The 26,901-nt window shown below is 39.4% G+C and overlaps 1 protein-coding gene across 2 annotated transcripts in view; it reads right to left on the bottom strand.

Moving 5' to 3' along the window:
• LOC133611749 (formin-like) overlaps positions 1-26,901 on the bottom strand; it is a 179,558-nt gene that overhangs the window by 76 nt on the left and 152,581 nt on the right. For both annotated transcript variants that reach the window (XM_061968839.2, XM_061968841.2), the window contains 3 exons: positions 25,022-25,171; positions 5,498-5,579; positions 1-5,388 (listed from right to left, as the gene is read on the bottom strand). The exon at positions 1-5,388 is cut by the window's left edge and continues 76 nt beyond it. In XM_061968839.2, coding sequence (XP_061824823.2) covers positions 5,344-5,388; positions 5,498-5,579; positions 25,022-25,171 — 277 coding nt within the window. In that variant the 3' untranslated portion in view covers positions 1-5,343. The remainder of the gene's footprint in view (positions 5,389-5,497; positions 5,580-25,021; positions 25,172-26,901) is intronic.

Genomic DNA, 26,901 nt, shown 5'->3' with positions numbered 1-26,901 from the left:
AGAGCTGCTATACATTCGACTCTTGTTGTGGTATTGATTCCAGTTTTGCAGTATTTGGATTTCCATATACAAAATGAGTGGCACAGACTTTGCAGGGTAAAAAAAGTTAATTGGACATGCATCTTTTTACACCAGTCTGTCTGAGGGATCATACCTATCTAATGCTTAAATATTCACAACCCTGTACTATAGAATGAAGGCCACATGCAAGTAAAATATACACCTTTGTTGTCTAATGCTGTACATAAAATACACACTTTCCTACATAAATAGACTTTTCTTCTTGAATGAGAAACACAACAAAAATATTGCCTTACTTTACAACCCTGCATGACAAAGAAGGGGCAATAGTGCTGAGCAAATACAAATAGTTACTCCATAAAGGGCTTTAAGTGCGCTACACAACACAACTATTGCAAGCAGAAAAGTGCTCTAAAGGTGTACCGTCACACATTTGAGATTGTTTAGCGTTTTTAACAATGCCATTGCATTTTCCTTTTTAAATGATGGGTTTGTAAGATGAGCAGCACACTTTCAAATGTCACAGCCTTCTTAATTAGCTCTTGTAGTGTCATCAGTGGAATGGGAGAAAACAAGACATATTGTGCATTTTACATCCACTCCTCATGCTGGTCACACACTGCTGTGGGATGGCGCTTACACATTCTGGAGGTATAGTCTCTGATGGCAAACATTGTCGCCTTGGAGGATGGACTTCAGTCCCACACTGTGGAATTATGGGATTGTCTTTGATGAGGATTAACATTGTTTTTCTTTCCAGTGATGGACATGCCGTCCCGCAGCGTGACACTGATTGTCGGGTAACTGCTATTTGGTACAAACGGTGAAGATTTTGCACATGTACCATGAGATATCATTAAAAATGGAAATAAAAATAAATGTATTACAGCAGAAAAATAATCGACCAAACTGCATTTGGCTGGCAGGGCTCTTCAGTAGCAAAGCGTCTGTTATTGTGCAGCATAATGTGACAAACAATGTGAGGGACAACAGTTATTATGTTTACCTCTTCTACTGTACATCATATTAACATGCGTGTAGAAAGAAGCGAAGGATGGAAAGAAACCGACTCCACTTAAAAGGATGTTGGGTTGCTGTGCTTCCCACAGGACTGCAATCTACTTGTGGTGGTGGTAGGTTGGTTGATGATGTAATAAACTCATGTTACAATCATCAAAGTTGCATAATTGGCCATAACGCATTTTGCAAAAAGTGAGCGCAAAACATGAAATTAAAAAAATAAATACAAACTCTCCTTTTGCTTCTTTTTGTTGATTTTATGTCACAAGACTGAGCTGCCTTTTGAGTGCTTTTGACAGGGGGGCGTGGGGAGGTTGGGGGGGGGGACTGCATAACTTGGTGCTTGTTTAAAAGAGAGAGAGTGCTCTCATTTAACTAGGGGCCAATCAACCTATCCCCAGGTGCATGTCTTTGGAGGTGGGAGGAAGTCGGAGTACCCGGAGGGAACCCACGCAGTCACGGGGAGAACATGCAAACTCCACACAGAAAGATGCCGAGCGCAGGATCGAACCCAGGACCTTCGTATTGTCAACACTAAATGATCCCTAGTGTGTGAATGTGAGTGTGAATGTTGTCTGTCTATCTGTGTTGGCCCTGTGATGAGGTGGCGACTTGTCCAGGGTGCACCCCGCCTTCCGCCCAAATGCAGCTGAGATAGGCTCCAGCACCCCCGCGACCATGAAAGGGACAAGCGGTAGAAAATGGATGGATGAGTACCGTAGGCTCCTAACCGCAAATCTAAAGACTTTTAAGACCTTTTAAGACCTCTAAATGGAAAAATGAAGACTATATCTCAACAACCCCGCCTGTTTTATATAATAAGTTGAACTTTACGATAATTGTTCATGTATCAGGATGTGGCATTTTGAAAACACAAGCCAAATTCAATCATATTAACATAGAGTATTTCCGCATAATTAGCGTAAATGTGAAATATTCTGATCCACTCTAACTGCTGCCTGTGATTGTTTCCATGAGAGAAACCAGTGATCATCGGCTGACTTCTAAAAAGTAGACAATATAAAAACGACTCTTTGAGAGGAACAGCGTTGTTCTGAGGAGATGTGCGTCATGCATGAGCATGCAGAGTGGAGTGGGCAGGCGTGATAACCAGAAAACGAGGGTGGAGAAAGCAAAAAAAATTAACTACCACACTCACATAAAAGGAAGCCCAAATAAGCAACTACCATAAATTCCGGACTATAAGTCGCTACTTTTTTACTACACTTTGAACCCTGCGGCATATAACACGGTGCGGCTAATTTATGGATTTTTCTTCACTTGACGGCCATGAAAAAAAGCAAAAAAAAAAAAGCAAATGCACTGTGTTTTAATGTTTGTGCTACGGTGCCACCTTTTGGACGCGTTTGCTCAGTCCACACTCATTTACCAGTAGTGCTTTTTTTTTTTTTAACAAGAAGTAGGGCACCATTCAGTCTTCTAGCAGTCCATATCGCTTTCTACGGTTATGAATTCTTCATTCATTACTCAATGCAACGTTTGTAAGTTTTACAAACGTTGCGGTATAGCTCGGTTGGTAGAGCGGCCGTGCCAGCAACTTGAGGGTTGCAGGTTTGATCCCCGCTTCCGCCATCCTAGTCACTGCCGTTGTGTCCTTGGGCAAGACACTTTACCCACCTGCTCCCAGTGCCACCCACACTGGTTTAAATGTAACTTAGATATTGGGTTTCACTATGTAAAGCGCTTTGAGTCACTTGAGAAAAAGCGCTATATAAATGTAATTCACTTCACTTCACTTCACACTACAATATAACTAAAACGGTTTATACTTACTAAACCGTCCCATGTGTGATGTCTGTAGGAGTGTTTTTATGCATATTTTGTACGTGCTATCGTAATGTAATGGCTCTGGCATTGTTAGCTTTAGCTAATATGTTAACACTTTTTTATGACGGTCTGTGTTAGTATTATCTTACAATGGCATTCTTTTTTGTATTGTTTCAGTTTCACACATTCCTCTGTAAACTCACCAAAAGGTCACCATGGAGTTATTGAGTCTGTTTAGCTAATTGGAGAGCTAGCTTCAGCAGCTAGTGGGTCCATGACAATGACTTCTGTTTTGTTTGATCAGCCGTTTTACTGCCGTGTTTCAGACACCATTTGGAATTAAACATTTACAAAATATTTCTGTGTAAATAACTAATTTCGTAACGTACATATCTGTGCCTTCTATATATTAGTGCGGCTAATACATAGAAAAATATAGTCCGGAAAATATGGTACATGTTCAAGAACAACCACCCGACTCACAATATTAGCATGCAACTTTGGAAAAAAAAACATAACAAGCCCAAATTTTTATAAGTGGATTTGGCAACACTGTTTAATGTATCTCTTTCTAACTCTAAAACCACGACACCTACCTGTAGCCTTGTAGTTCTTGAATAAGACATTCCCCCTAAAAAAGTCTTCTTGTAAATTCCTTAATATTATTGTTGTTTTAGTGCAAGAACTGTTCCCTCCAGCGTTTTTGCATCAGGCACCTGACTGGGTAGCTAAGAGGTCTTTTGGAAGCGATATTGAGTTGTTCCCAGTTATTTATTTACACACCATTTAAAAAGCGCCAACAATACATTTTGTGATTTGAATATTAACCATGTATTATCAATATTGTTATTATAAGCGCTAACGCAGACAAACTATTTATAGCGGCGCCATGATCACAAGCTTGTGTGCCGATATTGACATCATCGAGTAGTCTACTGCTTCCTTGCTCCCTGGAAGTTTATTCTAGATCAGAAATTATGCACCTCACTTGGACAGAAGAAGTCTGAGGAGGTATTCCAACAAGTTGGGACACTTTGACAGCCATTTAGGGCTCGGAAATGACCAGAAAGACACAAAAAAGACGCTGGGATTATGAGACACTCTTCAACTAAATGGGAATATATGAAGCAGCAGTCGGCATCCTAATGACAACAGACCTTGTACAGTAAGTGATGTTTTATTACGTTTGTTGGCTCTCATGAAGTCTGCAGTGAACAGAAATCAGTAATGAAGAAAAAAAACAGCAAACGTGATGCATTTTTTAAATTAATGCGCGGCGTATGCTTAAAACAAGCAAGATACGTCAATATTAAATGTTATTATAAATGTGCCTGTTAGTACATTACATAAATACTTACATCATGTATATGAAACCCTAATGGAGGTGTTTGGATGTTTTTTAAAGGGCTTTCTAGGCGGAATTGCGGAAATGTGGACTTTTGATCGCATTTATTTAATATTTAGAATGCAAAAAAAAATTAAATAAATAACATCCACCGTCATGTCTCATAATGAAAATTCCACTTTAAGGATTTTAAAAACTGAAAGTTGTATGTAGGACTTTTTAATGACCTGCAGCGATGTTGTGTAATGATCAGATCAAAGTCAACTAGATCCCTGGAGTCTGCGTCCTGTCACTGAATGCAGCAAACTGCGACAGTAAGTTTGGCAAACAATCAAGAAAAGATGACGCTTGTGGTTGTCCTTCTTGCCACTCATCAATAAAGGTCAGGTTAAATGTTCATTTATCTATTTCATGGGTCATATATTCTGATATAGCCTCCTCATACTACCGAACACTGCTGTGGGATGGCACTCTCACACTCTGGAGTGATTTTGTGTTGTTGTGTGTGTGTAAAACTAGAACTATTCCCGATAACGTGTTTTGTGTTAATATTTGTGGGTGTCTGGAAGGGAATGGTTGGATTTACCTCCTTTCTAAGAGGACAAATTGTTTCGTTTTTATAAGATTCCATTTTCAACCGACTCTTTGAAACACATTCATGATGGGGTCTGATTCCTGCTGAGTTAGCAGCACTGACTTATCCTGCTCCGCCTTCTTATTCTCTGGCAGAGCAGAGGTATTAAGGTGTGTTTAGAAGCCAGAGCGGACAAAAAGGTGTTTGTCACGGACTGCACAAGAAAGTTAATATTGAAAAACAGGAGGTTGTGTTTGGCACAAACAAACTCTAGCAGATTGTCAGGCCAGATTAGGACAGGATACACTCTCAGCTTCCGAGGAGTTAGGGAAGAACTTCATGGACGTGTCAGCTGACACAGATGTTGACCCGCCAGCTGACCCACTGAGACCTTTCACAGGCTGCACACAAGAGGTCACGCCATGCTGGATGAATGAGGTCCACCTTTGGCTTATTGGAGCCGTGCACACTTCCAGCCTTCTTTTTGTACAGCGGCACAAGCGGAACCACAACATGTCGGCTGCAGTCTTTTGTATTTTGTTGCGAGGGCGGAAGGGGGAGGGGGGGGGGGGACAATGTCCCCTCAACAAGTCACTCAGCTGGACGCCATGTCGGCTTGCTTCTGCCGCATTCTCTCTTTCTGCGGAGCGCACACACATACACATGCACACACACGTACACACACACACGCAAAGTCCACAAACACACACTCAAGTTGCTGAAATGTACAAAACAGGAAGAATTCTTACCAGACTGTTGGCGTTAATCTTTTTTGTTTCCACTCGCTTTTCTGCTGTGATCTTATTGATGTTCTCTTGAGCTTCCTTCAACCTTCAAGCACACATCCATAAAACATAGGTTAACACTAAATTATGTGTACACGCCATCATAACAGGCACACAAGACAGTTACTATAAGTAGTACACAATGTTTTCATCTCCTCCAAGTGCAAAAAGGCAATAATATTACGTTTGTAGTAGTAAAAACTAAACTTTTTTTTTTGAGGACACATTGTTTTTTAAGTAAAAAAAAATAGAGACTCATTTTCTCTTTCTGTTACTACAGTCTACTTGCATTGGGGCCACGAGACGCAGTGACCAATCAGAACTAAAGATGCCGATAAATGCTTTAAAATGTAATATCGGAAATTATCGGTATCGTTTTTTTTATTATCGGTATCGTTTGGTTATTTTTTTGTTTTGTTTTTTAAATTTATTAAATCAACATAAAAAACACAAGATACACTTACAATTAGTGCACCAACCCAAAAAACCTCCCTCCCCCATTTACACTCATTCACACAAAAGGGTTGTTTCTTTCTGTTATTAATATTCTGGTTCCTACATTATATATCAATATATATCAATACAGTCCGTAAGCACACATGATTGTGCGTGCTGCTGGTCCACTAATAGTACTAACCTTTAACAGTTCATTTTACTCATTTTCATTCATTACTAGTTTCTATGTAACTGTTTTTAAATTGTTTTACTTTCTTTTTTATTCAAGAAAATGTTTTTAATTTATTTATCTTATTTTATTTTATAAAAAAAAAAAAAAGACCTTATCTTCACCGTACCTGGTTGTCCAAATTAGGCATAATAATGTGTTAATTCCACGACTGTATATATCGGTATCGGTTGATATCGGTATTGGTAATTAAGAGTTGGACAATATCGGAATATCGGATATCGGCAAAAAAACATTATAAAGTTAAAGTTAAAGTACCAATGATTGTCACACACACACTAGGTGTGGTGAAATTATTCTCTGCATTTGACCCATCACCCTTGATCACCCCCTGGGAGGTGAGGGGAGCAGTGAGCAGCAGCGGTGGCCGCGCCCGGGAATCATTTTTGATGATTTATCCCCCAATTCCAACCCTTGATGCTGAGTGCCAAGCAGGGAGGTAATGGGTCCCATTTTTATAGTCTTTGGTATGACTCGGCCGGGGTTTGAACTCACAACCTACCGATCTCAGGGCGGACACTCTAACCACTAGGCCACTGAGTAGGCATTATCGGACATCCCTAATCAGAACCAGTCTGGATTTGCATGTCAGGATTTGTGGAGTTTTGGCAGATGTCTGCGCTGCATTTTATTATTTCATGTTGGTAGAACACAATCCCAAAATCTATTCCATGTTGTTCTAATTTAAACTTCCCATTAAACAAAATGTAAAGGCAATTGATGTTTCTCATAATCAATCAGGTGATGAAGTAACTTGAAATGATTTAACAGTCTTTACTGTGATGTACGTATAGAGGGAAAGTTAACCACTGTACAGGGGTGCCAAAATAAACTAGAAAAGTTCCTTTATTTTAGTCGTTCACTTTATATGTGACATATACATTCCTATATTTATATGCATAGACTTTACTTCTAAATATTGTTGATGATGATAGCTTTCAGCCAAATTCAGTATGCAATAAAATCTTACAATAAAATTAGTCTGAATTCAACTCCCCCCAAAAAACATTTCCACAATATTCTAATTTATTGAACTGCACCTTTGTGTAAAACTAAAATAGTTGACATACTAATATTTAACATTTAAGTGTCACTTTGTATGATAAGTTATTATTTATTCGTCAGGTGTTTTTTTCCCTAATGTTCCACTTCCAAATTAAAAAGGATGCAGGGGCCATTTAGATATTTTTCATTTTCAAAACACATTTTATATATTGATATATTATATATACAGCATGTCAGCGTTGTGTTATCAGCATCAACGTTTCCTCCTTACATCACACATGCTTGGTCTTTATTTCCACTTTTTATGTTTTCTTTTGTAAGAGTATTTTTACAATGTGCTGAGGGCCGCTAAAAAAACAACTTTAGACATCCCTGACATACATTCATTAAAAAGGGGCTGTTTGTTTTTGAAGGGACGATCCCGCCAACCACTTTGCTCATCACCAGCTCGCGATGAGTGAAAGCCCTGTAGAATGTTGGACTTGATGAGATAATGAGGCGGCCTTTAAAAAACACTTGCCTTTTATGAGTGCGCCAAAAGTATTTAAAATAAAGTTAATTGTAATCAGCTGTGAGTAGTGTGAGACTGGATACCCCAGTAAGCCTGGTTCCTATAATTAAACTGCAGCACATGGGTGTGTGGGAACGGCGTTTTGTCACGGGGTGATATCGCCAGATATTAGCTCAGATTGGTGACATAATTCACCATCTGATGTGCGTCGGGAAGAACCACGATGGCACCACGACATACATAAAAAAACAACACAAAAACTACCTTTGCGCTCCCGCAGTCTCCTCCACACGTGAAGTGCTCTTGCCCTTTCGGCTGCATGTCCAGCCTAATTACAGTCTTTATCAATCCTCCCATAATGCTCAGTCTTTTACTGCCAGTGGCCTCCGTCCGCTCGCTAGTAAAGACAGTCGGCCGCCAGGAGAGTTGGTGGAATGCCCCCCAAAATGACGCCTTAAGTCAAAGGAAACGTCATAAATCCTGAACCTGGAGGCCCAAGAAGCTTGTGTTTGCCTCGTCTTTGATGGCCTCCCTCTCTCCTCTAATTACATCCCAACATCCCCACATCAGCCATGTACCATTAGCTCTAATTTTACACCACACCTTCAAGTCGTTAAGCAAATATAACAAAAATCTTTAATTAATCACCAATTTTAATTACATTAGTCAACTAAATCTGATTTTAAACTGAGCATTGAGACTGTTAGCGGGTTAGTTAGTTAGCATAATTACACATGCCGTGAATGGCATACTTAACATAATTTTTTATTTTATTTTATTATTCTTCGGTCAATCGTCAACAAAAAACAAACAGTTGTACTTTCATAGATTGAAAATGAAAATGTTGCAGACCGAAAGGGTTTTGGCTGAAGTTGAACACTTATTGCGCCTAACCCTATAAACAATGTCAAGTACAAGATGAACTTCCGAAAATTATGAAATGTCCTTTGTACAACATATTATAAATACACATTATACACAACATAAACACAGTTCAATTATATACACAGTAAAGGCATGTGAAATATCCTTGTACAGGTGTTAAACCTTTGCACCAATTATATACTATATACAAACAATTATACTTCCATTATTATTTATATCCCACATTTAGTTTTTAATTAACATTGATCATAGTATTAACTACTGTGTTGATTCAAGTGTGATATATTTTTTCAAGACATTGGTCTTAAAGTGTTAAATCAGTGTATGAATTTTAGTGTGAATGGGTGAATGTGACGTGTAATGTAAAGCAGGGGTCACCAACCTTTTTGAAACCAAGAGCTACTTCTTGGGTACTGATTAATGCGAAGGGCTACCAGTTTCCATCCATACCGCTTATTCCCTTTGGGGTTGCGGGGGGCGCTGGAGCCTATCTCAGCTACAATCGGGCAGAAGGCGGGGTACACCCTGGACAAGTCGCCACCTCATCGCAGGGGCTACCAGTTTGATACACACTTAAATAAATTAGCAGAAATAGCCAATTTGCTCAATTTACTTTTAACTCTGTTATTATTAATGATTAATGATATTTATCTTTGTGGAAACACTGATCATCTGACTTCCGGTTCCGGTTCACCGTGCGTGACTGCTCGCTGACTGCTCGCTGTTTCGAAAAAGCTAAGTATCGTTCTATTTGTGTGCTTTTAATTGTTCTGCAGCTTTCTTTATTACTTTCTCAACATATTTAGTAGTACTATTTAACTTGCAAATCACCCGATCTCTGTCTCACCACCCCTCCCGCAGCTAGCTAGCAGCTAGCTGCTAAGCTAACGAAGCTAGCGCGGAGAAAGGCGGCGCCGGTCGCCGGTCAGAAGGAATCTACTCCTGCACACCGTGACCAGGACTTCTCGGAAGACAGCAGGAACTTCACTCGGTGACAGAAAACACCGTGAGTATGGCTTCCTGCGCGTCTTGCACCTTACTCACGGAGAGGCTGGCTCTGCTAGAGGGCCGTGTCCGCCAGTTAGAGCAGAGTAATCTCGTAACTTTAGATGTTGCGGACACATCTGCTAGCGTTAGCTGTAGCGAGCTAACTAGCCTAGCCTGTAGTAGTCCTAAGCGGCCTACAAGCTACGGTGTACCGGTTGAGACGCATAATTGATTTAGCTCTTTAGCTAGTCCTACACCCCAGTCTACCGGGCACCACACCTTAGTCATAGGGGACTCCATCACCCGAAACATAAAGCTTAGCAAACCAGCCACAATTAAGTGTATCCCTGGGGCCAGAGCACCTGACATTGAGGCTAATCTTAGGGAGCTAACTCGCAACAGGCCTAGTAAACACGTACGACAGGCTAATCACACCAATAGTTATGCGAATATAGTTGTACACGTTGGCTCCAATGACACTAGAACGAGACAGTCAGAGATTACAAAGAGAAACATAGCCAGGACTTGTGATCTCGCTAGAAAGATGTCCAGGCATCGAGTAATTGTCTCTGGCCCCCTGCCTGCGAGAGGCAATGATGAAAGATATAGCAGATTAGTCTCGCTTAACAAGTGGCTGGCTAGCTTCTGTAGACAACAGGGACTAACGTTTATTGATAATTGGCCCTCTTTCTGGGGCAAACCAGGCTTGCTGATGAGAGACGGCCTTCACCCTAACCAGGAAGGCGCCATCATCCTGCCTAAAAACATAGACTACTGTTTAAGTCACATTTGACTAACTACACTAGAGCAAGCCCGGTCACAGGCAATTACAGAGCCTGCTAGTCCGGGTGAGGAGTCAGTTAAGCTAGAACTAGCCAGCGCCAGGCTGGATAATTCCTGTACGCATAGCAATTTTCTTAGAATAACACACAACTCACATAATGTGTTTTCTGTTGTGAATGTGTCAAGGGTAGATATGCATTCTACTGAGGTGGCAAATCATGATGCGTTCAGTCGATCGCAGCATCAAGCAAACAATCTGAAAATTCCCGTCGTATCAATTCCTAGATATGGTCGAAACTATTTAAAGTGCACTACGTATAATAAACGCAACATTATTAATATTGCTACTACGGATAATTTAAACAAAAACTCGTCAAAACAGCCCAATACTTATAATATGGGCTTTTTAAACATAAGATCATTGTCTCCCAAAACGTTATTAGTTAATGAGGTCATTAGAGACAACAATCTTAACGTCATTGGTCTTAGCGAAACCTGGCTCAAACCAGACGATTTTATTGCGCGCTCCTAACTATACGAATGCGCATATTGCCCGTCCCCTTAAAAGGGGTGGGAGGGTCGCACTAATATACAATGAAAACTTTTACCTTACCCCTAACCTAAATAATAAATACAAATCGTTTGAGGTGCTTACTATGAGGTCTGTCGCACCGCTGCCTCTCGATATGGCTGTTATCTACCGCCCCCCAGGGCCCTACTCGAACTTTATCAATGAATTCTCAGAGTTCGTTGCTGATCTAGTGACGCACGCAGACAATATAATCATAATGGGGGACTTTAATATCCATATGAATACCCCATCGGACCCTCAGTGCGTGGCGCTCCAGACTATAATTGATAGCTGTGGTCTTACACAAATAATAAATGAACCTACGCATCGCAACGGTAATACGATAGATCTAGTGCTGGTCAGGGGTGTCACCACCTCCAAAGTTATGGTACTCCCATATACTAAAGTAATGTCCGATCATTACCTTATAAAATTCGAAGTTCTGACTCATTGTCAACAAACTAATAATAATAATAACTCCTATAGCAGCCGCAACATTAATGCTGCCACAACGATGACTCTTGCTGACCTACTGCCTTCGGTAATGGCACCATTCCCAAATTATGTCGGCTCTATTGATAACCTAACTAACAACTTTGACAATGCCCTGCGCAAAACCATTGATAGTATAGCACCGCTAAAACAAAAAAGGGCCCCTAAAAGGCGCACCCCATGGTTTACAGAAGAAACCAGAGCTCATAAATTATCATGTAGAAAGTTGGAACGCAAATGGCGCGCGACCAAGCTTGAGGTTTTCCATCAAGCATGGAGTGATAGTTTAATATCGTATAAACGCATGCTTACCTTAGCTAAAGCTAAATATTACTCAAATCTCATCCGCCTCAACAAAAACGACCCTAAATTTTTGTTTAGTACAGTAGCATCGCTAACCCAACAAGGGACTCCTCCCAATAGCTCCACCCACTCGGCAGATGACTTTATGAATTTCTTTAATAAGAAAATTGAACTCATTAGAAAGCATCCCAGCTACAACTGGGTTCTATTAACACAGATACAACTGTATCTACGACGGATACTGCAATACAAAATAGTCTCTCTCTTTTTGATGAAATAACATTAGAGGAACTATTACGGCGTGTAAGTGGGATAAAACAAACAACATGTTTACTTGACCCACTTCCTGGGAAACTTATCAAGGAGCTTTTTGTATTATTAGGTCCATCAGTGCTAAATATTATAAACTTATCACTTTCCTCTGGCACTGTTCCCCTAGCATTCAAGAAAACGGTTATTCATCCTCTGCTCAAAAGACCTAACCTTGATCCTGACCTCATGGTAAACTACCGACCGGTGTCCCACCTTCCCTTTATTTCGAAAATCCTCTAAAAAATTGTCGCACAGCAGCTAAATGAACACTTAGTGTCTAACAATCTCTGTGAACCTTTTCAATCCGGTTTCAGGGCAAATCACTCTACGGAGACAGCCCTCGCAAAAATGACTAATGATCTACTGCTAACCATGGATTCTGATGCGTCATCTAAGCGCTGCTTTCGATACCGTCGATCATAATATTTTATTAGAGCGTATCAAAACACGTATTGGTATGTCAGACTTAGCTTTGTCGTGGTTTAACTCTTATCTTACTGACAGGATGCAATGCGTCTCCCATAATAATGTGACCTCGGACTATGTTAAGGTAACGTGCGGAGTTCCTCAGGGTTCGGTTCTTGGCCCTGCACTCTTTAGTATTTACATGCTGCCGCTAGGCGACATCATACGCAAATACGGTGTTAGTTTTCATTGTTATGCTGATGACACCCAACTCTACATGCCCCTAAAGCTGACCAACACGCCGGATTGTAGTCAGCTGGAGGCGTGTCTTAATGAAATTAAACAATGGATGTCCGCTAACTTCTTGCAACTCAACGCCAAGAAAACGGAAATGCTGATTATCGGTCCTGCTAAACACCGACATTTATTTAATAATACCACCTTAACATTTGACAACCAAACAATTACACAAGGCGAATCAGTAAAGAATCTGGGTATTATCTTCGACCCAACTCTCTCGTTTGAATCACACATTAAGAGTGTTACTAAAACGGCCTTCTTTCATCTCCGTAATATCGCTAAAATTCGTTCTATTTTATCCACTAGCGACGCTGAGATCATTATTCATGCGTTCGTTACGTCTCGTCTCGACTACTGTAACGTATTATTTTCGGGTCTCCCTATGTCTAGCATTAAAAGACTACAATTGGTACAAAATGCGGCTGCTAGACTTTTGACAAGAACAAGAAAGTTTGATCATATTACGCCTATACTGGCTCACCTGCACTGGCTTCCTGTGCACTTAAGATGTGACTTTAAGGTTTTACTACTTACGTATAAAATACTACACGGTCTAGCTCCGTCCTAGCTTGTCGATTGCATTGTACCATATGTCCCGGCAAGAAATCTGCGTTCAAAGAACTCCGGCTTATTAGTGATTCCCAGAGCCCAAAAAAAAGTCTGCGGGCTATAGAGCGTTTTCTATTCGGGCTCCAGTACTATGGAATGCCCTCCCGGTAACAATTAGAGATGCTACCTCAGTAGAAGCATTTAAGTCCCATCTTAAAACTCATTTGTATACTCTAGCCTTTAAATAGCCCCCCTGTTAGACCAGTTGATCTGCCGTTTCTTTTCTTTTCTCCTCTGCTCCCCTTTTCCTTGTGGAGGAGGGGGGGCCATGGACTGGACTCTCACAATATTATGTCAGACCCACTCGACATCCATTGCTTTCGGTCTCCCCTAGAGGGGGGGGGTTATCCCATTTTAACTAGCTAGCCACTAACCTCTCCAAGGTTTCTCATAGTCATTCACATCGACGTCCCACTGGGGTGAGTTTTTCCTTGCCCTTATGTGGGCTTTGTACCGAGGATGTCTTTGTGGCTTGTGCAGCCCTTTGAGACACTTGTGATTTAGGGCTATATAAATAAACATTGATTGATTGATTGATCTTAATGATTTCTCACAATAAATATATATAGAAACAGATAAATATCAATATGCAACACTTTATTTTTATATTTTCTCTAAGTGCACATTTTTCAAATTGAACATTTTCAAATGATCACTTCTAAGACAGTCTTGTGAAATCACAATATCCCATTTTAACTAGCTAGCCACTAACATTTTTTAACAAATCATGAATTACTTTGCACCATGTTTGTACAAATAATAACTCATGTAAAATACAAAAGTCAACTCTCAAATTTTTAAATAAATCATGTCACACTTTGAACTGGACACCAAATCTGTTATCTGTTTCTTTGTCAGTTAGTGAAGACCAAGTCTTTCAAATATTTTCTTGTATTTTCAAATTCTATTTGAGTTTTGTCTCTCTCAGAATTAAATATGTCGAGCAAAGCGAGACCAGCTTGCTGGTAAATAAATACAATTTAAAAAATAGAGGCAGCTCACTGGTAAGTGCTGCTATTTGAGCTATTTTTAGAACAGGCCAGCGGGCTACTCATCTGGTCCTTACGGGCTACCTGGTGCCCGCGGGGACCGCGTTGGTGACCCCTGATGTAAAGCATTTTGGGTAGCATACATGTATAGTAAAGCGCTATATAAATACAGTCCCATTTACTATTTAACGCTTCTGTTCAATATACTGCTATAGTCAATGTGTGTGTGGTCTTTAAAAGCACATAACCACTAGGGACTCTAATTAGCCCTGGATGAAAACAAACAAACATTAGAATCAAAAGCTGTGGCTGTAGGCAACCTCCTGCTGTTTTTATGAACTCCCCAAGATGGCAAGAGCTTAATTTGCAAGTATCATGAGTCAACATCCAGCATGCACTCAACATCCAGCATGCACTCTAAAATGTTGATGTGAAAAGTTTGATTACAGTGAACTCTGTTGTATTAATGCTGGCTTATAGATTAAAACAACTACATAGGTCAAAGCACTGTAGCTGGGGGCCACTTTCTCATTTAAGGAAACGCAATATAAAAATGGGCCAAAGTAACAGAAGAAGGAAACATAAACAACGGTGCTAGTATGGCGACCTGTGTGATAAAGTCAAATTATTATTATTATTATTTAATCCGTCCTGTCCAGCCCCTCAGGCAAATCATATTATTGATGTGGATGTCCATATCTGCTTTACAGATTTACTTTACAAAAGAGAAGTGTGGGACACTTCACTTGTTGCATTATTTGTATTAGACTTTATTAAGTGTTTGGATATATTTATGCTTTGGCGCAAGTGGACCGGAGCAGAAGGTGATAGAAAGAAGAAAACAAAGAAGACAGGGGAGGGAATGGTGGACGGGGAACGGCAGAGAGACACCAACAAAAAACAAAAACAACATAGCTACATGAGAAAATATGATACATACACATATATGATACCAGTAAGTATAAAGAAAAACAAATTAGTGTAGTAAATAGTAATAAAACCATAATGACAATGAACAATATTGCACTACAATTGAAACAATAATAGTACCAATAGAAATAAAAATATTGATAATGAATAACAGTATTTACCTCAATCATCATCATTATTATCACTTGAAATGCAACAATACATTTAATGAATAAATAGATTACAAAAGAAAGGGGGGAGGGGGGGAAAGGAGCGAGCTATATTAACCTTTTACATTGTTATGGTAAAATAGTTTAAGCTTTAGCAGTGTGCCTGTGTTTTATGTTATATGGGCGTGTAGTTGTAGTAGTGTGATTGTGTACACGTCTATGAATATGTGTTTGCTGAACTGTGTTTGTATGCATGTATGTATATATATGTGCATGTGTATGTTTGTTTGTACAGTAAATGTACAAACAAAGTTTTCAGTGTCTATGTACATATGCATGTACATTGAATGTGGGTGTTATTGCATGAACAGTGTGTGTGTGCACGTATGTATGTGCGCGCCTATGTACGTTTGTATGTTCATATGTACTGAATGTGTGTGTGTATGTATGTATAAATTGTATGAATGTACATCTGTATGATGAAGTCAAATTAAAAGTCAGCAAGGTTTAAATCTAAAAAGTGTACACTCACTTTAGATTTTATAGCGTGGCTAGGACAAAGCTGAATAAGGAATATGCTGTTTTTTTTAAACTGTTTGTTTGAGTTTTACCCACTGATATATCAATAAATGATCGTTATTGTGAGACATGTATCACGTGGATATGTAACAAATCGTTTTGTGAGGTACATTAAGATTCCTTCCAAGGAAGAATCTCTGAAGAAGATATCCCTAAGATATATACATATATATACAGTTTGTATATATATACACACATATATATATATATATATACACACATATATATTGTGGGCAGCCTAAGGCACACCTGTGCAATATTCATGCTGCTTAATCAGCATCTTGATATGCCACACCTGTGAGAGAAATAGCTATTTTGTGTAAATAATAAAAGTTTTAGGTCTTTGAGTTCAATTCATGAACATGGGAGCAAAAACAAGTGGTGAATTTATATTTGTGTTCAGTATAGTTCTTTTAGGGACATATCTACTAAAGATTTTCATGTATTCAAACACTTGATAGCAAATGCAAAGCTGACCTACTAAGCTAAAGTGCAGACGTTTGCATCTCTTAAGTGTGCAAAACAGAGAGCACAATCCATGCACAATTCTATGAGGGGCCGTTAGGGACATTATTCAGAATTACCTCTTACATACACTACTGAAATGCTCTCACACAAACAACTGAAATCTTTTCCTTTTATACACACTACTGAAACACTCTTATAAACACTACTGAAATGCTCTTACATACACTACTGAAATGCTCTCACATAAACAACTGAAATGTTTTTCTTTTATACACACGACTGAAACACTCTTATAAATACTACTGAAATGCTCTTACATACACTACTGAAATGCTCTTATAAATACTACTGAAACACTCTTACATACACTACTGAAACACTCTTATAAACACTACTGAAATGCTCTTACATACACTACTGAAACACTCTTATAAACACTACTGAAATGCTCTTACATACACTACTGAAACACTCTTATAAACACTACTGAAATGCTCTTACATATACTACTGAAACACTCTTATAAACACTACTGAAACACTCTTATAAACACTACTGAAACATTCTTATAAACACTACTGAAACACTCTTATAAACACTACTGAAACACTCTTACATACACTACTGAAACACTCTTATAAACACTACTGAAACACTCTTATAAACACTACTGAAACATTCTTATAAACACTACTGAAACACTCTTATAAACACTACTGAAACACTCTTACATACACTACTGAAACACTCTTATAAACACTACTGAAACATTCTTACATACACTACTGAAACACTCTTATAAACACTACTGAAATGTTTTTGTCTCACGCACACACACACACGCACACACACCTGGAATTATTTTTCACTAGTATGTATACACGGATTTCACCTGTGTGTGTGTGTGTGCTTTTTACACGTCCGTGTGAGAGACAACAATTTCAGTAGTATGTGTGCAAAGATTTCAGTTATGTGTATGAGCACATCTTACCAGTGTGTATGCAAGCATTTTACCAGTGTGTGTAAGAGCATTTTACCAGTGTGTGTAAGAGCATCTTACTAGTGTGTGTAAGAGCATCTTACTAGTGTGTGTGAGCGATGTTGCATTCCGGTTCCGGTCACCAATAATCCCCGCCACTTTTCAGACAAGTTTTTTTTTTTTTTTTTTTTTTTTTTTTTTTAAAGCCAAGTTGTTGACAAAATGTCTGCCGACAAGTAGCTTAACCGAGGCGGGAGCTCCACTTCATAATTTGAGGGCTTCAGCGGAGAATATAAGAACACTTTCAATGCAACAAGGGTCGGGTTGCCGCCGTGGGTCGCCCCTGCAGGACGCGGCACCTGAGCGGCCACACAGGTGCCTTTCTCCTCCCGACAGCCAAGCAGCCTGGAGCAAATGTTACCTTGCGAGATTACACTGCAGCATCATCAAGTGCAACGTTTCAGTTCATGGACATCGAAGCAAGAGGAGGAAAAGGTAATTAGACATTATTTATTTCTAAATGATTGTTGAATCCCTCGAAATGTAAGGCAACATGGCATTGTAGTGCGCTACAATGGTAATATGTCGAAATGTGAGTCACGTCGTGGTACGTCAGTAGCTAATCAAATACTAATGATAATGGATTACAATTATTTAGCGTTTTTCTATCGACTTGATAAGTGGTCCCCAAACTACGGCCCGCGGGCCGGTTACGGTCCACCAAAGTCCAACATCTGGTCCGCTGGAAAAAAAAGAAGTTGTATGATTATTTTCAATCTGTCTTCTCTAATCCATTTTTTGGTGTCCCCTAGCCGCTCAGGCAAATCATATTGTCTAAAAATGCATTTCCCTGTATGACTTATATTGTCTTGGCTGTTTTCATGTGATCTGATTGTTACATTCTTATTCCAGAGTCACCACACAGCTGTGTGACCATTTCAACAAGGACAGAATAAACAACCTCTGGATTCATGGAACTTCTCTGCACACAAATATATTAATTGGAATATTCAATCAATTTCACATAGAAACATTGTGATTATTATTTTCAACAGTGTGTTGAAAACAACCTTTTTTGGCTCAGAAAGGTTCCTTATGTCTTATTCATATGCTTTCAATACTTGTCGGTGTGTAATTCCAGACATAGATGTAAACATTAATGAGACAACAATGAACATTTTTCAACAAGTGAACCCACTTGAAAATGATGGCAACTATGGAATAGACATTTTCACTTCAATTCTGCACTTTATTCAGTGAACAATATGTGATATATAAGGTTTGTTAAAATGTTTTCTTCTCTTGTGCAGTGTATTCTGCAAATTAACATTTTGTAAAAAAATAAATAAAGGAACCTGTTATACAGACATATATGAAGTTGCCCACTTTATTATTGCAAATATCAAAATAACACTGCAATATGTTTGTGCTGTAAACATTTATGTTTCTACCGTTGAGGTTTTTAAGTTATTTTATGTTCTGACGAGTAATGTCATCCAGCCCCCACCATCACACACACTTTGTCAAAATCTCCCCAAACTTGTCCCAAATGTTTGTGCTACACAATTTTTTTGTCTTATGATTATTGTATTTAGGCTAGGTGTAAATATTAACACATTAACTTAAACTATAATTTTAGACAAACAATATATATTGTCTGACTACAAGAAGCATTGAAAAGTATATAAATAATAAGGCATAACAGGGGCGTCACTAGCTTTTAAGGACAGGGGGGGCTTAGCCCCCAGGAGATGCACAGGATGCGAGCGAACGTAGCGCACGAGCAAAACACTTCACAAACGGCTAACAAAGACTTATAAATAATTCATTGTTATTATTATTATTTCAGTCGGTTTATTTTCAATCTGTGTTCAGTACAACAACAAACATGGCTTTGCACAGTGATATTTTGTTTACAGCATCAACAAGAAACAATTACTTGTATGATCCTTCAAGATACACTGAAACACAATGAAAGTGGTGGCATTAGCCTTTATGTTATTACTTCACAACATAGAGGCTAATGCCACCACTTTAGCTCACAATACAATAATTGTTTGTTCCCAAATATTTTGAAGTTGCACAGATTACATTTTGGGCACATATGTGACTAAAATGGTTGTAAATTAAAGCCCTGGAAATATTACTTAGTTACTTGAATTAAAATAATATCTGGATCGGGATAATTTGGCTTAAATATAATATATATATATATATATATATATATATATATATATATATATATATATATATATATATATATATACATATATATATATATATATATATATATATATATATATATATGTGTGTGAGTGCTCGCGCACAGGGTGCGTGTGATGCGTCAGTGCGTTAGATATGTGGCAGAAGTGCTTGTAGTTAGTGCATGCTGCATGCTGCCCCTGCTTGCTACTCTCTGCTTACAGCTATCGCCGCCAGCTAGCCCCTGGGTGGGTGAAAAGAGGAGCCGAGTGCGTAAGCCTCCTCCTGCTGGTACACAGCCTCTCCACCACCAAGACCCCTACAGTGCCTCCTCGCGGCCACACACGGTAACTGGGACCTTGCGGTCTCAGGCTAAACTGTAGGGGATCTCGGAGCAGCAGTGGGCCCCAGAGGCGAGGTGTGCAGGCCCACCGGTGTGTGGACACGCCCTGGCATCCGCCAACCACTGCCCCATCTATGGGTCAAATAGTCGTCATTCCCCCTGCCCCCCCCACCCGCTGCCTTGTGGTACCTTTGGGAGAAGGAAAGGCTATGGGAGTAAACCCAGACAGAAAATCAGGAGTGGAGCCCCTGAGGCGGCTGGGTGTCATTGCTGACCCCCTGCCGGCAGCTCCTGCAGCCAAGCCGATGCCAGATGTATTGCCTTGCTTTCCTCTGGGCCACATCGTCACGGCCGAGAGGGGGATCTTGATGTCTGGGCAACCCAAGATCTCCATACTTTCTGCCCAGGCTTGCGCCACGGAGAGGTCACTCCAGCCTCCCCCCTAAAGGGAGGAAACAACACTGAAGCTGGCAGTCTTAAGTTCCACCCGATTGGCGCCAGCTTCGACGGTGGGAGGAATCATTGAGAATGAACTCCCCCAGGCGCAACCCATCGTCACTACTGACGGACGGATGCCTATGATGATATGATATATATATATATATATATTATGGCAAGCCGTTAAGGAAATTAAATATATATGTAAGTCTGAATAGAAATGAGAAAGGTTTATATATACTGTAAATAAGAAAGACTTAGAGTCCGTCTGCTGATCTGAAAAAGAGCCAAAGCTGTCAAAGAGTTGAGGGATCATCTTCAAAGTGCAATGCTGAAACAAATAATGCAAACAATAAAATGTAACTTCCAGGGCTTGAGATTAACGTAGTCCCGGGGACGGTAAAAAAAATGCACGTGACGAAATGAAATGCTCCCCGGGACAATGGCTTTTAACCATTGTTTTTCTTTTTCTTTTTATGTATTTATTAATTTTACATTTGATATTAAATGTCTTGGTTTTTCCTCCCTCTGAAAATACAATACAATAAAACAAATATATTTAATGATGTTTTTTTCATTATTTTAACAATAGGATAATGTATATTACTTTATATAGACTCTACCAGAAACACAAAACTTAAAAACTAAATTATTTACAATTGCAGACACAAGGTTTCGTGCAGCAAGGTCGCAAAGAAAATGCGGACTGGATTTTGAGTGATGTGGGCATTTTCTATATGAACAAGTGGAATGGATTGGATACCGACGCACTAAAGGGGCTCTCTACCTTACGCTATGAAGTGAGGGGAAACTGAGTGAATAATGACAGGTTATATAATTATTTATTTAAACTCATATTCGGGCCACTTTATAATGAATATGTCGGCATGTATTTGTAAAAAAAAAAAAAAAAAATTGTCCCCAAATTATTTAGGGGGGCTTAAGAATATTTTAGGGGGGCTTGAGCCCCCCTAAAACAGGCCTAACAACGCCAATGAGGCATAAGGAACCTTTTTTGAGCAAAAAAAAAAGGATATTTAATATGTTTATGTGAAATTGATTGAATATTCCAATTAATATATTTGTGTGCAGAGAAGTTCCATGAATCCAGAGGTTGTTTATTCTGTCCTTGTTGAAATGGTCACACAGCTGTGTGGTGACTCTGGAATAAGAATGTAACAATCAGATCACATGAAAACAGCCAAGACAATATAAGTCATACAGGGAAATGCATTTTTAGACAATATGATTTGCCTGAGCGGCTAGGGGACACCAAAATATGGATTAGAAAAGACAGATTGAAAATAATCATACAACTTTTTTTCCCCCAGCGGACCAGATGTTGGACTTTGGTGGACCGTAACCGGCCCGCGGGCCGTAGTTTGGGGACCCCTTATCACGTCGATAGAAAAACGCTAAATAATTGTAATCCATTATCATTAGTATTTGATTAGCTACTGACGTACCACGACGTGACTCACATTTCGACATGTTACCATTGTAGCTCACTACAATGCCATGTCGCCTTACATTTCGAGGGATTCAACAATCATTTAGAAATAAATAATGTCTAATTACCTTTTCCTCCTCTTGCTTCGATGTCCATGAACTGAAACGTTGCACTTGATGATGCTGCAGTGTAAACTCGCCAGGTAACATTTGCTCCAGGCTGCTTGGCTGTCGGGAGGAGAAAGGCACCTGTGTGGCCGCTCAGGTGCTGCGTCCTGCAGGGGCGACCCACGGCGGCAGCCCGACCCTTGTTGCATTGAAAGTGTTCTTATATTCTCCGCTGAAGCCCTCAAATTATGAAGTGGAGCTCCCGCCTCGGTTAAGCTACTTGTCGGGAGACATTTTGTCAACAACTTGGCTTTAAAAAAAAAAAAAAAAAAAAAAAAAAAACTTGTCTGAAAAGGGGCGGGGATTATTGGTGACCGGAACCGGAATGCAACATCGCTCACACACACTAGTAAGATGCTCTTACACACACTGGTAAGATGCTCTTACACACACTGGTAAAATGCTCTTACACACACTGGTAAAATGCTTGCATACACACTGGTAAGATGCGCTCATACACATAACTGAAATCTTTGCACACATACTACTGAAATTGTTGTCTCTCACACGGACGTGTAAAAAGCACACACACACACACAGGTGAAATCCGTTTATACATACTAGTGAAAAATAATTCCAGGTGTGTGTGCGTGTGTGTGTGTGCGTGAGACAAAAACATTTCAGTAGTGTTTATAAGAGTGTTTCAGTAGTGTATGTAAGAATGTTTCAGTAGTGTTTATAAGAGTGTTTCAGTAGTGTATGTAAGAATGTTTCAGTAGTGTTCATAAGAGTGTTTCAGTAGTGTATGTAAGAATGTTTCAGTAGTGTTTATAAGAGTGTTTCAGTAGTGTATGTAAGAATGTTTCAGTAGTGTTTATAAGAGTGTTTCAGTAGTGTTTATAAGAGTGTTTCAGTAGTATATGTAAGAGCATTTCAGTAGTGTTTATAAGAGTGTTTCAGTAGTGTATGTAAGAGCATTTCAGTAGTGTTTATAAGAGTGTTTCAGTAGTGTATGTAAGAGCATTTCAGTAGTGTTTACAAGAGTGTTTCAGTAGTGTATGTAAGAGTGTTTCAGTAGTATTTATAAGAGCATTTCAGTAGTGTATGTAAGAGCATTTCAGTAGTGTTTATAAGAGTGTTTCAGTAGTGTGTATAAAAGAAAAACATTTCAGTTGTTTATGTGAGAGCATTTCAGTAGTGTATGTAAGAGCATTTCAGTAGTGTTTATAAGAGTGTTTCAGTAGTGTGTATAAAAGAAAAAGATTTCAGTTGTTTGTGTGAGAGCATTTCAGTAGTGTATGTAAGAGGTAATTCTGAATAATGTCCCTAACGGCCCCTCATACAATTCATCCACCATCCATTTAGCATGTCTGTCTTCATGTATATGCACAATGTATGCTGATTACCAGAATGCTCACAATCCTGGGAGAAATATGCAATGTGAATGATCAAGACTAGATCTGTTCTGCGGCTGTGGTTTTGCTTCTTTATTTAGCACGTCTTTAATGCTTGTGCAAACTGGCACAGAAATTAGTCAATCGCCTTGCAATGACAGATGATTGAGAGAGAGAATATTCCATCTGTGTGTGTGTGTATCAACATATTTAGATGTGATAAATGAAAATATTTGACATATTGTCTATTCAGCAATGACATTTTATAATTTTACAGAGCTGATCGACTTTAAGAGAAATTGCATTTTTGGGGGGAATTTTTCCTTTCATTCACGGTCCCTCTGTGAGACAAGAACACACATGCCTTTCTTTTTTTAATGCATTCAAAATAGTAATATATGGCAAGTACAAGGTGGCTAACAGTGAAGCTAATAGAAGTTAGCCTATTAAGCCCTCTAAAAACATCTAAAAGCCCCCAACAATACTCTATTTACAAGTCATGACCTGACCTGAATATTGACTAAGTGTTATCAATATTGTTAGAAGCGCTAACACTGAGGAACTATTTTTAGCGGTTTCTTGATCATAGCAGCTATTGACATTCTGAGCTGGTAAGATGCTGCATCGCCTCTGTGTTGGTGAAAGTTAATTCTAGATTATAACTCAAGAGTCTCACTTGTATAGTAGAAGGTTGCGGCCATAAACTGAGACGTTGGGCAACTTTGATATTCAACTAAGACGAGAAAGACACGAAAAGACGCTTGTTTGTGCTCAACTTTAAAAATACGTAAATGTTACATGTTATTATGAATGTGCCTGTTAGAATACTAACAGAATAAAACATTGATGACTTTTGCTAGCATTTTTTTCACAAGTTAGGATGCATAAAAAAAGAAAAATGTGTGCTTGTCTGAATGATAGACAAAATTCCAAAAAAGTGCAGTTCTCAATTAATGAGCTGATCAAAACTAATGTCATCGATTCATTTTGGTGTCTGCTCGCATTTCTCTTTTGGTGTTAGTTTTTTCCCACAGCTGTATTAATAACATATCTTCTACAGGAAAAAACTTCCTGCAACATGCATTTTCATGCATTCTTGCATGCATTTCTGGATCATTCCAGACACACCATCACAACACTGCACTTTCAGCGTGCTAAAAATAGGTTGTTATTTAGATTGCGTTTCAGTGTTTCCTAGAAAAGATGGTACATGTTATATTTGTGAGGTGCATATCAAAAACCTGACGAATCATCACAGGTTGGACCAGATGATGCCATAAATGTAGAGGATAATGAGTGTCTCCATGGCGACAACGTTTGATTCAAATAGGGCGGCCTGCACCACCTTAGCACTTGTTATCAACTGTACATACAGACCAGGGAGATTACTCGCAACCCAACCACTAATAGTACATACCATTTTATAGTTTGCACGCGTTACTTATCACATGTTGATTGGATCTTAGTAGACCGGGCTCTTAGTGTTTGCTTTTGCAATGATAAGAGAATATTGTTCCTGATGACATTGGGTATACTGTATACACAGTACTGCATGCACACAGTTTTAAGAAGAACCCCACCGGCAAACTTGCTGGCGAACAAAGCGACTCACCTCTCTTTTGAGATGTTCTTGCTTTGTCGTATCCAAGCGTTCTTGAAGTCATTACAAAACTCGTACCAGAGCATAAAGACGAAATTCGGGGCCACATCTGTGTCTCCTGGCTTTGGCTTCATCCCAAAGTACTTCACCATCTCCCTGAAACTGTCGGAGTAAAAACATAAAGTTATTTATTAGTTAACTATTCCAGACAGGCTGCTGAGATTGAGGCCCCGTTTACACTAAGGTTATCCTGGGTAAATCACACCTAACCTTATCCGTGTCCACACACAACAATGCCACCGTTTAAGACCCCCGCCCCCCTCCGTCCGCCGGCGCAACGCGACCTAGTACGCATGCGCGGAAAAAATTAATTAAAAAAAAACGTCCATTTGCTCCAAGCTCTCCAGTAGATGACTTCACTGTGAAGTTGTTATTTAAAAGAGCAACCGTATTTTTCGGACTATAAGTCGCAGTTTTTTTCATAGTTTGGCCGGGGGTGCGACTTATACTCAGGAGCGACTATTGTGTGAAATTATTAACACATTAGCGTAAAATATCAAATAATATTATTTAGCTCATTTACGTAAGAGACTAGACGTATAAGATTTCATTGGATTTAGCGATTAGGAGTGACAGATTGTTTGGTAAACGTATAGCATGTTCTATATGTTATAGTTATTTGAAGGACTCTTACCATAATATGTTACGTTAACATACCAGGCACGTTCTCAGTTTGTTATTTATGCCTCATATAACGTACACTTATTCAGCCTGTTGTTCACTATTCTTTATTCATTTTAAATTGCCTTTCAAATGTTTATTATTGGTGTTGGGTTTTATGAAATACATTTCCCCAAAAAATGCGATTTATACTCCAGTGCGACTTACAGTATATATGTTTTTTTCCTTCTTTATTATGCGTTTTCGGCAGGTGCGACTTATACTCCGGTGCGACTTATACTTCGAAAAATACGGTATATTGTAAATAGTTTGCTGTGCATTTTACATTTGTTTGCTGTGTTTTGTGTGCAAATTTTTAAATTAAAATGTATCTCCTTTGAACAATATCCAGTGTTGTGGTATTTCAATGAACTAGAATCCAGTGTGCTGTGGGGGCCCTATTGTAGTGAATCACACCTGAGCCATCATAAATTAATCAAATCTTTAATCGACATGAGAAAGTAGACAATACGATAAACTGTTTGGGGCACGAGGGGATGGTTCCATCTTTCAGCTGCACGCTAATGGCGGAGTTGCCTGGCCATTTCACAGTCACATCCATAAAGCAATATTTGTAATCACACACTGCCTATCACAATCACATCCATGGGAAGAATTCTCTTAAGGCATGGGTGTCAAACTCTGGCCCGCCGTGTAATTTCACTTGGCCCTTGAGGCAATATCAAATTAACACTAGAGCTGGCCCACTGATTATATACAGCGGCGGTGCTGCGGTAACACTGCATTCACCGCTAATTCTCATACTTGCCAACCCTCCCGGGAGACTACTTAATTTCAGTGCCCCTCTCGAAATTCGTCACGTCGGCTTTTCATCCAGTCCAGCGAGTGCTGGCCCGGTCACATAACATGTGCATCTTCTGCATGCACACACAAATGAATACAAACGCATACTTTATCAACAGCGATACAGGTTACACTGAGGGTGACCGTATAATACCTTTAACACTGTTAGAAATATGCGCCACACTGTGAATCCACACCAAACAAGAATGACAAACACATTTCGGGAGAACATCCGCACCATAACACAACATAAACACAACAGAACAAATACCCAAAATCCCATGCAGCCCTAACTCTTCCGGGCTGCAATATACACCCCCGCTCCCACCAAACCCCGCCCCCCCAACCCCGGCCACCTCAACCGACGC

Source organism: Nerophis lumbriciformis, linkage group LG08, assembly GCF_033978685.3.
Source record: "Nerophis lumbriciformis linkage group LG08, RoL_Nlum_v2.1, whole genome shotgun sequence".
Classification (NCBI taxonomy): domain Eukaryota; kingdom Metazoa; phylum Chordata; class Actinopteri; order Syngnathiformes; family Syngnathidae; genus Nerophis; species Nerophis lumbriciformis.
The sequence above is the reverse complement of the archived record's forward strand: the minus strand, read 5'-3'. Positions and strand labels throughout refer to the sequence as shown.